A 13167-nucleotide genomic window follows, 5' to 3' on the forward strand; every position below is an offset into this window, starting at 1 on the left:
AGTGACCCCCCCTGTAGCTGCCCCCAGTAGTGAGCCCCCTGTAGCTGTCCCCTGTAGCTGCCCCCAGTAGTGAGATCCCAGTAGCTGCCTCCCTACCCCCGCGCACACACACACACACAAAAACCACTTACCTTATCCCCGCTCCTGGGAAGCCGGCGTCCGCCCCGGCGCCCGCTCCGCGGCACTATGGGAGTGACGTAATGACGTCACTCCCATAGTGCTCTGCGGGACCCGGAAGACGGAGCTCACTCCTGAGCTCCGTCCCCGGCGCCCGCTCCTCGGCACTATGGGAGTGACGTCAAGTATAAGAATGGATACTGTGGACCTAATTCAGACCCGCTCGCGAGCGCTGAGCGCTCTCAAGCGGGTCAATGTTGCCCAAGTGCGCATGCGCACGACGGAAGCGGCTCCGTCGTGCGCATGCGTGAGACCCGAATAACGACAGCCAAGCCGTCGTTATGGGTCTCGCACCAAAGGGGGCGTGCTCTTGATGGTGCTTGATAGAGCCAAAAGCACTCCAGGGCTTGCGGCAGCGAGACCCTAACGCAAGGGTCTCGTCGCAAGCCCGATGGTCGCGATGGTCTTGACCATCGCGACCATCATTTTGGCCGCTCGCTATAGCTGTGGGTGGTCACCCACAGCTATGCGAGCGGCCAGGAGGCCGCTCCAAACAGTAAAAGGGACGGCCCTGATTCAGAGCGAGCACTCTGTCAGAGCGTCCGGCTCTGAATCAGGGCCTGTGTCCCTTACACTTATTGTTAACCATAGTTTGGGCTTTGTCACTATGGCTATAACTTGGTAAATTTTATATTAGTGAACCCATATATATATAAATTATAATGCAAATATATTATTTCAATGTGTTTTGGATGCTTATTTTTTGTATTGCTATTAAAAATGCCCATACATGTAAGCCTATATTTGATATATTAGTAAAATTAAATAAGGATTCTTATAAAATCAGAAGAAGGTAAACTACAGAAAGTCCTTACCCAAAAGAAAAGTGACATCCATAAAATGTAACCACAAAAGATGTACAATAAATAAGTGTGTATATTATGTGAATACAAGTCCAGCTTTGGCAGAGGTCAGAAGGAGTCTGTGATGTGATTCTACAGAGAAGAGCAAGAATAGAATAGAGATGCTCCCCTGATACAAAACTTGGTTAGATACACATTTATTCGTCGCTGGTACATGTATACAGATGTCATCAATAGGGTGTTCACTGAGTAAATTAGACCTGTTTTTCAAATGCTCTGGCTTCGATAATGTGGTCCTGATGATTACGTGTACACATCAGTGAGTATTCCTTGTTTTTAGGCTTTGTTCCTGAATTATACATTTGTTGCCAGCTCTTACCTACTATGAGTTAGTCATTATCACTACAAAAATCCCATGACAGATAGCATTAGTTATACCAATGTTTTCACTTAACAACAAAGAATTTGGCACTAATGTAAAATTAAAATTCACACTCCCTTGCCAGCAGCAAGTACAAAAATACCACCCACACCACGTGTAACTAGCATGTACTGTACATACATCAACATGTCCCATCCCCGTGTTACCTGCCAAACTTCATTACCTTTTATCATCTCTCTTGTGTCTCATTTCATTTTAAATTCTATTTATAAGTAAGGAATAATTATCTTTCATATTACTTTATTTGTCAGTACAACTTTCCTTTAAGTAGAGATGCATATATGATCTGTGATCTGTCTCTTCTTGGACCTGAAGAGACCATTGCAATAAATTCCATTTTAACACATTCCATTGGTTTAAATGTTACAGTATATTTATAAAAACATGTAAACAAATTAAAATAAACTGGCATATTCTTTTTTTTACATTAGCTTCAAAATGTGCCCCAAATTTCCCAAGTTGAGTCAAAGAAAACACTCCCTTCCTGTAATAACTGTCTCCAGACTGGGGGCTTTTCTTAATAAACATGCACAAATGGTACCAAAATGGGTTGTATTTTGGTAAACGAAATTTGTGAAACAACATCTTTGTAAATTTAAAGGGAATTAAAGAAGAGAAACGGTGCAGCAAAGTGGCCTGTACGTATATGCCAATGTTTTTTTTAAAATTGTAAACAGTACAAAAATTGCTCAAAGTTCGAACCGAGCACTGTGTCTGTTACAAAGTTCAAAAACAACTGCAACTTGTATTTCCAACCAAAGGTAAACATGTGTGAGCACTTCGTAATAATTAATCCTTATTGCAACTTTCTATAATTTAAATATATTCTTCATCTATAAATAATGTGAAAAAGGAAATAAACCAGTGCCCTCTTCTGCTTGTGTAAACATTTAAATCACTCTAAAAATGAAAAATATTTTAATGGCGCATTACTAAGGTTGTTTTATTATTATCATAACAAGTTAAGGGCAGCTATGATAAAGTTAATTTGAGAATGTAAATATTTTGAATTCACATACTTTTCTCTTATTTTTTTTATTCCTTTCACATAGTTTTGAATTTGCATTTAGATATATATTGTGACACAGTCGGGATAGGGGTTCCTCTTCTGGGTAGATGGACTCCCTCTTTACACACACAGCAGCCGGAGAAACAGGACACAAATCTGGGGTTCTCGTGCAAGCTGGTCGGAGCCAGTCTTTATTATACTGGACACATAAATAAAACAAAACACAAACAAAATCCTAGCCCATCTGAGCTCTAACTAGACAGCAGGTTCCCTCACTAACAGAAGACTAAATAAGTTCACGTCCACAGTACTTACAGGTGGTATCACACAGTGTCTCAGAGCAAACTAGCCTGCGGGCCTGCTCTCCCAGGTATGAGACACTCAGCTACAACAAAACCCAGCTTATCTGAGCCACTTTCAGGTGCAAGCCCTAACGAACCTGCTACCAGGCTGAAAGGCCCAACACCTGGAGTGGACTGTGGATGGAGCCCTTCCTCTCCTCACATCCACACCCCCAGGACCCATTCTGGCTTTTCACTAAAGCCGACATTTCTAGTCTGTTTTCGAAACAGACTTCTCCTGGGGGTTTTAAAACACATAGGACAGGAATCTGGGACAGACATAGAAGCCATTCAAAACTGCTCCAGTGCTTCTATCACAATATATATATGTTTTTTTGTTTTTTTAATTAACAAAGGTATGATAGAAAATATAGTATAATTTAATTATTCTTTGGTAATTTATTGGCAGAAAATATAGTTCTATATTCTAGAGTAATTGCTCAAGCGGTTTTTCTAAGCAATTCCACTGATGACAAACTAGCTATTAATTTTTTGTTACTTTTTAACACAAGTTATCAATAGCTGAAACAATCTTATGAAACGACACGAGACACACCTGTGTGGTTTGTGTCACTGATGAACTTTAAAATACACATTATAATTGCATCCTGGAAATGGATCATGATTTATAAATAATAATCTGTTTTAATAAAACAACAAAATAGGGATTATTGGTGCGGTCACACTAGGGATTATGGGAACAATCTGTGTACATGAGCTCATTACATAACATAGGAAAGGGAATGCCCCACCACAATCCCACATGATATCCAGCATTAAAAGAAGCATGAATAGGCCATTAGTAACAGTGCTACCCTGTACGGAATATCATAAAATTAGAGTATTCAATTTGTGCAATATTTTTCTAAATAATATGTCTATATTTTCCCCTTGTATTAAATAGCTATATCACTGCTTTTTAAGTACCAAGACCATGAAGTAATCTGAAATCCTATTAATCTTGTTTCAAGAAGTCTGTCAAGTTTAATGGGAAAAGCTGATAAGCATCAGTCTGTGAGGATGGGAGTGTACTTTAATGTAAATACCTTTTTCCTGAATAGCCGTAATGAAAACATGGCTGCTGAAACTGCACTTCACGAAAAATCTAATATTACACTTTGCAATTCATGTTTCATACATTCCATGTCATTACGAAGTATGTAGTTTTTGAAGGAAAGCAGTGTGCAATATTAGAAAAATGCTTGCACTCTTGAGAACCTTAACAAAGGTCAGGGACCATTGTAGATTCATTAGCAACGTAAGTGTTTCATTATTCTTTCCTTGACTGGCAGGACACACGTCTAAAAGCTTAAGAGCAACTTCCGGCAAGTCAGTCAAGGAGAATTGATAGCACAGAGGAATCCGGGCCAATTATAGGCAATTTCAGTAACTCTTTTTTTTCTGCAAGAAAACATAATAATTGTTTAAGTTATCTTCAGTCCATGTAATAACTGACAGAGGGAAAAATGAGTACTTCTCTTACTAGTAAATATTTAGTCAAACTGCAATTCACAGATGCCCATGGCTACAGGAGCATGCTGTAGCTTGTGGAACTACAAGTGCCAGCATGCACTGGCAGTCAGAACCCATGGGACCATGGAGTTACATAAACATACCTGATGGTAAAAAAAAAAACACATTCCCAATATGTAATATTTTATTTTAAATGAATCTTCAGCCAAAATCTCTTATCTTGTAATGTTTTGCTCTCCTGAAATCATATGGAATCTGTTTTCTTGTTTCTTCTGAGGTAATTCCATGTGATAAAAATATGTGATGATTGAATGTTCCTAGTGAAGTCGTGAAGCAAAGTTTAAAAAGAAAGGGTCTGTACATGAATTGCCATTTGGAGTAGCTCGCCTCTAATTGTCTGGAGCATGGGAAAACTGCTCCGATTGTCTATCCACGTGTTGACCCCATGCAGAACCTGTCAGCTGCAGTAGGAAACAGCAAGCTAATTAATGTGACTACTACTCGCCACTTCTCCCAGTGATGTTCATGTCCGCTAGTAACTATAGTAATATCCAACATACCTCTAAAGATGATGCAGTTACCTTACATATGACATAAATGTGGACAAATAGACTGATAAATAGAGCCATGCAAGAAATATTTGCTAGTCACCACTAACATATACTGTACTACTATTATCCCTCCTGCCTTAAAAGTAATCGTTACTTGGAACACATTTGGCCAATTGAGCTCATTAATAGTACCAATAGCTTGATTAATCCAGCTTGTAACTCAGAAATGTATAATAATCACTTTAGACGTTTGTATTTGCTGATTGAATATTACCTGACTCTTTCATTATTTTTCCATGCAGATCGCTGATTTTGGCCTGTCAAATCTCTACCAGAAAGACAAATTTCTGCAGACATTTTGTGGTAGTCCACTTTATGCATCCCCAGAAATTGTAAATGGAAGACCTTATCGTGGTCCTGAGGTAAAGAACAACTGCAATTTATTTTTATTTTGATACCAGTGTGATGGATGTAAAATAAATTATACAAATTTAGGTCTAATAAAATACTATCAAGTTTAATGAAAGTGAAAAAGCATGCTTTTGTGTAAATGGTTTGCAGTCATGTTGTTGATGGTCACTATGTCAACATTCATAGGGGTATATGTACTAAAGAGCGGGTATTTAGAAGTGGAGATGTTGCCCATAGAAACCACATATTCTAGCTATTATCTTCTAGAAGGTGCTAGATATATGTTCAGTAGAGTCTGATTGGTTGCTATGGGCAACATCTCCACTTCTAAAAACCCGCACTGTAGTAAATACACCCCATAATGTCAACACTTATTATGTTGACAGGTTAAAATGTCGACATCATAAATGTCAATGTCTGGAAAATGTTGACATCTGGAAAATGTCGACGTAGCTAAAATGCTGCACGGATCATTAAATCCATGTTAGGATCCCGGCACTAGCATTGTGAGGTTGACATACTAAACGTACACATAGTGAGTGTCAACCTCCCATAGCTAACACATCACATAGGGTGAGAATTAACAGTAACATCTGTGCTATAGGTAAACATCTGCCATATCTTACAAACCATGCGACATTCTGCACAATGAACCTCTGGCTACAGTATATAGTGTCCACAAGTTCAGAATTGCAACTTCATGATGTTGTACTGTATTAGTTACCCCACATTTGTCTTTATGCTATTGCTTGGTATTCCTGAAATATATTATTATTAATTACAGGTTGACAGCTGGGCACTTGGCGTACTCCTGTATACTCTTGTTTATGGAACTATGCCATTTGATGGGTTTGATCACAAGAACCTAATTAGGCAAATAAGCAGTGGAGAATATCGAGAACCAACACAGCCATCAGGTAATAAAAGAAAATTGTCATGTTTATATTATTAGTTAGGTTTGAAGCATATATCATACTTTTCAGTCCATAAATTACTGGGGAGTTTTAGACAAACTAGCATCTACAGATGTGCCCTAATACATCTAGCCTCAATACGCCACGCATGCGCACTACTGAATCGGCCCCAAAGACGCAGCTACTGTGCTACTGTGTCCATCTCAGAATCAGTCCCTCAGTTGTTATTCTCTCAGAGGCAATGCATCAGTATATCAATATGATTGCTATATATTAATGTGCACTGAAATTTTATTTGTTTGCTCGCAGTTCAATTACATTTTGAAGATGTTTCAATTTCAAGAACCATACTAAGGGGTCTATTTACTAAGCAGTGTTAGGAGACAGAGTGAAAAGTGATAAGAAAGTGATAAGGTGCCAGCCAATCAGCTCCCAACTCTCATTTTTCAAACACAGCCTGTGAGATGACAGTTGGGAGCTGATTGGCTGGCACCTTATCACTTTCTTATCACTTTTCACTCTGTTTCCTAACACTGCTTAGTAAATAGACCCCTAACTATGAAACGTAACGCAAAGATTGTTTGATCCCATGTTCTAATATCTGCCTTAAAATTACAAGTTACTTAGTGCACATGGTTATGTAATAAGATATTTATGTTTTCCTTTAAATGTTATATTTCCAGATGCCCGTGGACTAATTAGATGGATGTTAATGGTTAACCCTGAGCGTCGTGCAACCATTGAAGATATTGCAAACCATTGGTGGGTTAATTGGAGCTACAAAAGCAGTGTATGTGACTGTGATGTCTTGAGGGACTCAGAATCGCCATTGCTTGCCAGGTTCATTGATTGGCAGCATCGCTCCACTACCCGGCAGACGGAGTCTGAAAGCAAAAGCAAGTGCCTTTCAAAGCCCTCAGATGTATCACTTGAGCGACAGAGATCTTTGAAGAAATCCAAGAAGGGCAATGACATTACACAGTCTTTGCAAGATGGATCTGAAGAAACATCCATATCAAAAAGGCCTAAAAGTATTTTGAAGAAAAGAAGCAATAGTGAGCATCGGTGCCACAGTGCTGGTTACATTGAGGGGGTTATCAGCCCCGTACTGTCACCTACATACAAAATTGAAAGTGAAAAATTGCTCGCTAATGCATGTAACAGTACAAGGGAGTCTGATAAACCAGTAGTATGTGGTTCAAAGCAGTCTACTCCTATGCCAAAGAAGGGCATTTTGAAAAAGACTCAGCAGAGAGAGTCTGGCTACTATTCATCACCAGAGAGAAGTGAGTCTTCGGAATTGTTGGACAATGATGGAATAGAGGGCAGCGATACATGTCAAGTCATTAATGAGACTAAGCGAACAGTGTCTCACAGCCTTTCATATAGGCGAAAAGGCATCTTAAAACACAACAGTAAATATTCAAGCAGCAAAACAGATTCCTCAGTGGCCAAACCTGCCACAGCATCACTGGAATCAATGGATCAAGGACTGGTGCCTGGGGAAGGACTGTCTAGAAGCTACAGTCGTCCATCTAGTGTGATTAGCGATGACAGTGTCCTGTCAAATGACTCTTTTGATTTGCTTGAATTGACAGCTGGTAGACAAAACAGACAGAGAATACGTAGTTGTGTTTCAGCTGAAAATATCCTTTTTGTGAAGGATTTTGAGGGGCTTCAGAAAAGTCCTCGTCCACAGTACCTGAAACGTTACCGCAATCGCTTTGCTGACAGCAGTTTTTCTTTACTCACTGATATGGATGACGTCACTCAGGTTTACAAAAATGCTTTAGAGATCTGCAACAAGCTCAATTAGTCACAGAAAGGCATAATTTTTATGGCCAGGACGTTACTTTGCTGACAGTGATAAGTCTGGAAAAGCACACACCACAGTAATATTCCAAAACAGTGCGCATACATTTACGCCGTATTTTCAGATTTGAAGCATTTTTCTAATACAAAATAAAGAAAACGTAATTTCATCATTTAGAAATTATAGTAGGTTTACACTGCCAGAGCAATACGCTTACAATTATGCTGAACTGAAAATAGCACATTCAATCAAGTGTATATATATATATATATATATATATATATATATATATATATACAAAGAGGTCTAATGTACATATATATACATTGGACCTCTTTTGAATATGTTAACTTTTCTTGTGCTAGATATTATTGGGTTGGGTTTTATAAAAGCTCTGATAATTTTATATGACTTTTTTATGCAAAAAAATTTAGTTTTTTTATCACTAAATCGTTCCTTTTGAAGCTGCCTTCGTTCACAGTTTGTAGTGACCTAAATACTGTAAAACCTCTGTCATAGTAATTCAGATAACTGGATGGGGCATATCATGTGTACAATTTTTATTGAAAAGTATTGTATTATTTTTACCAATTTCAAAAAAAGAAAAAGTATATTGAATACGTTTAAACATAAAATGCTGGGGTTCTATAATTTTTTTAAGGTAATGCATTTAATGCTATCTTAAAATATCCATTTTGTGACATAGATGATACAGGGGCCCATTTATCATTAATCGCATTTACAATGCCATCTGGGTGCGATATTGTTGTGATGTATAAAAGAGCGCTCGCCGGGACAGGGGCTCTGAATAGAGCCTGTCCCTGCGATATGCTCCAAGTGCGGCCGGGGCTGCAGCACATGTGGGGTCCCGCTGACCACACTTGCACAGCGCCCATTTCCGGGGAGGGTTATGGTGGAACCCTCTACCGGATAAATCTGCGATGTGTAGCCCTTAGGTAGCTGCAGGGGCCACTCTTCGGAATGTATCGCATTCTGGAAATTGGTAAATATGGCAGCATCGCATCCCCTATAGAAACCTATGGAGGATGCGGCTGCCAGCGGGAATGGAGGGATCGCAGCAGGTATCAGAGATATCTGCTGCGGTCTCTCTGTCATACATTTGGGGGAAACTTAATATTTGCAGTTAACCCCCAAAATTGGGTGTTTTCAGGGATTAAGCCGCAAATATACAATGATAAATGGGCCCCACACTGAGTGGTATCATAATTATATCAGTGTTGTGATTACCTAGTAACAGACAAAGCAGACAGTGTTAGAGATATTGCCCAATATAGATTTTCCGTCATTCATAGACAAAATACAGTACTGCAACAAAAGCCAAATGAGTTAGTTGGCACTGTTGATGTTACTTATTATGTTGGCTTTCCATGATTTATGGAGTTCTTTAAAATCTCCACCGAACTCATAAATGTGGTGAAAGTTGTCAGGTGCCCAATCCGTCTCTGTTATGGGTGTTCCCTTTTAACATGTTTTCTTTAGGCTTTAAAGTACATTTACAAATATATGCCAAATAAAGTTTGAGAACCATTAGCTAAAAATGAAAGGGGCACTCTCCTTGGTTGAATGGTAGCAGAGGCACACTTCCAGATGTCTTTCACATGAAGAACCTATTACAGCCATTTTTGTTGGCAAATACTCAGCAGAACATACAGCTCAAGTTTCTTTACTTTCACTGTCAGCAAATAAAATATGTGGAATATTATTGGGTTCAGCATAGGATATGTGACCTTGGATTAGGTTGTTTATAGGATGTCGATAGAAGTGGCTCATGGCATGTAGAAAAGTCGCACATGTGGAACTCTGTAATGTATTTTCAGAGATGGGTTTGAGATGGCAAGTGGAAAGTGTATAGATGGCAAATAAATTAAGAAAGGATTATTTTATATTATGGAAGGTAAGGTGGTAATGTGTGAGCGCTGGTAAATTGAGGATTTGGAAGAGAAAGGGGTAACGTCTACCATAAAGGTGTTTATGTGGCCAACTGGATTTCTTGAAAACATGCTCATGTTGTGGAAGTATGATAGGCCTGGGCAAACAAAATAGGGTTGTAAATCTGAATTGCACATGCCATCAATGAATGCTTATTTAAACAATATATGACAAATTGTTAAGTCATTTCTGATTAATTAGTCAGTCTAGTTTAGTCATGCATGATCTATAACTTTATTTCCATGCTGCAAAGATAAGTATCTAGAGTATCCTGTGTGGAAAGATCATGCATAACGCCAACAGTACTGAATAAAAATAGATTAATAAAATATACATGATAATAACATTTAACAGTATAGTTGAGAAAGCCATGTATGCACAATATATGGAGGTAACATACATTAATGTCTAGACCTGAGAAGTATTGTAAAAACTGTAACCTTCAAATATACACTTTACCCATAATGTACATGCCAAAACACAAATAATTTAAGTCTTCTTTTACAATAAAATAATATTAAAATGGTTGCCTTCCCCCTCATGTAGCGCTGACAGAGACTTCACCTCTGTGGATGGCTGACACCACCAATTTAAAAAAAAAAAAACACAGTTTCCCCAGTCTCAGGTGTCAATTGGTTTATTGCTGTCTGTTCTTGATAACACCAGATGCTGAGCTGATGACACCTGGGGACACTAGATATGGGGAATGACATTAGTTTTAATAGGCACTGAGGTAGAAAGAAGTACATTCTTAATCATGTGTAAACATTTTTTCTGTTTAGCATATACGTTACAATTACTATTCTTGCATATGAGTATTCCCTTTAACTATATTTTATTGCTGTTACAACTTATGCACATAATTATGCTATTTATTGTATTATTTTTGTATTCTTTGAGTCTGTACATAACATGTTAAAAACATGTTACATGTACTTGTATTTGTGCACCTATAATCTGGTTTTCTTGGTGTTTCTACATTATCAAATATAACATACAAAACAATAGTTATTCCTTTATTTAGTACTACTATATTTAAAAACAGCAGTATATTTGTGAAGGCCACTGTGATCTTGCCGTTCTCATAAATAGACTTTAACACTCAACTCAGAAATAAATATAACATTTAGGTCATAGCTATAGCTTCTGTTTCTGTATATATCAATATATGTAAAAGTTAATATGCATATTTTATTTTCTATTCATATATGCTATTCCCATTCTCTAAGATATTATATGTATATGTCTATAATATATAAATTATATATACAGCTAGTTGTAACTAGAGGCCATATTTCTCACTTGAATGTACTCTGTTTTTTGAACTTGCTTGCTACCAAAGAGCTGGTATTTTTGTGCAGATTGTGTTTGCCCAGGTCTTATTATTTAATAAGTGGACGCTAAATTAACAATTATGTGACTGCGCAATTAACTGCTTATTGCCAAACTGGAAATGTTATTATGGGACTTACTGGCATGTTTTCATTCCTAGAAGAGAAAAAAAAAACTTGACTGCACATTATTATTAGTATTGTGATTTTATTTAATATTTTTTTATATTGCAATTGTGATTATTATTTGACTCTGCCTTTTATTTATTGTTCTCAAATCAACTTCAAAAGTATAATATATTTGGTGTAATTTAATTGTTGCAACGTATACCAATAATTTGTTTATTGATCATAGGTGAGTTTGGGCTTCCTTAGGTAGCTGCCTGCGAAGTCTTAACCACCTAGATGTTGGTATTTTTATCTGATTGTTTTTTTATTGAATAAAATTATGTGACCAAAATACCTAGCCATAGTCTGTTGTTGCTATTGTGTGTTATGTGTTTGTTAAATAAAATAAATAATTTCATATTTGCAATGCCATATTTTTCACAAAATAACCCTGTTATCTACTTAATAAACAAGGGTGTATCCCCGGTGATTGGTGCACAAAGAGACTGCCTCACTTAGATTCACCAAAAAAACTTTCACCAAAGTTTTGTACAATACATCAAACTAAAAATCATGGGACTCATAAGGTTGGCGCTCTATAAAAAACACATGAATGTTAATACATATTAATACATCCCTTCTGTTGGTGGTCGAGGATGGCACGTGTATCAAGATCGATTCTTCTTTTTATTCTTCTCAACTCAGATATGAGGAGGTCATGTAAAAGAAACATATATATATGTGTGTGTGTAGTACAGTTTTTCTTCTGTGTTAAAAGAAAAGAAGTTGAGATACTCTTTATCCGCCCTGAACACCGGTGAGTAATAATCAGCATACCATGACTCACACTTCTAAATGTAGTGCACAACGTTTCAAGGTATCTTTAACATCAGGAAATAACTGCCACAGGTGATCCGTGTATAGAATAACCCCAAAGGTATGTATGACGTACCACACTCACTATAAGTGCAGACATTTTTCAGCACATACTGGTTTCTTTAAACCTGTATATAAAATCCAAAGATAGAGAGTGTACCCTACTCACGATCAATGTAGCTCTTTTGAAATGTATCAAGGTATCTTTGTATGCTCCTTGTAGGTCACCACTAGAACGTCTTCCCTCAATATATGGTCAAAGAAAAATAGACCCGGGTAGATAATCTAAGCAAAAAAACTTTATTTAAAAAGTCATGTTTAAAAATTTATGTTTTGTAAAGGTAAAGCAAGAACATGTGAATTACAATGTCCAATATAAACACAATCAAATAGATAAAAGAAGGAAAAAATTCCTTTCATGCAAATAAAATCTAAAAATAAAAAATACAAAAATCAGTCCATATTACCTAAAATCCATATGCAGTAAAAAAGGCTGATCACACTCTTAGCTGGTCTGTTATCTGCTAAGTCCTCCCCATTTTCAGCCTAACCACATCTCTGCCATTTAAATACACACGCACACTCGAACACACCATTATATTTTACCTTCTGAGGTGCGAAAATGTAGACTCTTTTTACAAACTGAACTACCAAGAGGAGTGGGACGTTATTCTTCAACAGTATATTCATTTATGCAATACCAGCTGGCCAAACACCACCCACAGGTGCCATCTCCTCTCCAAGTGTGCTGCTCATTTTTCCCTGCAGCAAAGTTGCTCCTTGTATACAAAGTTAGTGCAATGTCTGAAATAAAGGTAGGTTAAATATAGGGTAAATATGTTGCTAAAGGTAGGGTAAATCTGTTGCTTTTACCAATCACAATGTTAAGGCTATATGCAGGTAAGCAAACCTTTGCCAAATAAAGAAGCAGCTTCACCAAGTTCTGTTGGGCATGATGGCTCATAAGG

General features: G+C 37.5%; 1 protein-coding gene across 1 annotated transcript in view; it reads left to right on the forward strand.

The window, feature by feature from the left end:
• NUAK1 (NUAK family kinase 1) overlaps positions 1–11702 on the forward strand; it is an 80934-nt gene extending 69232 nt beyond the window's left edge. The window contains exons 5-7 of the mRNA XM_088454367.1: positions 5099–5218; positions 5992–6124; positions 6805–11702. Coding sequence (XP_088310493.1) covers positions 5099–5218; positions 5992–6124; positions 6805–7937 — 1386 coding nt within the window. The 3' untranslated portion in view covers positions 7938–11702. The remainder of the gene's footprint in view (positions 1–5098; positions 5219–5991; positions 6125–6804) is intronic.
• Positions 11703–13167: the final 1465 nt, after the last annotated feature.

This window comes from Taudactylus pleione, unplaced genomic scaffold (assembly GCF_031769625.1).
Source record: "Taudactylus pleione unplaced genomic scaffold, aTauple2 ptg000040l, whole genome shotgun sequence".
Taxonomy (NCBI): domain Eukaryota; kingdom Metazoa; phylum Chordata; class Amphibia; order Anura; family Myobatrachidae; genus Taudactylus; species Taudactylus pleione.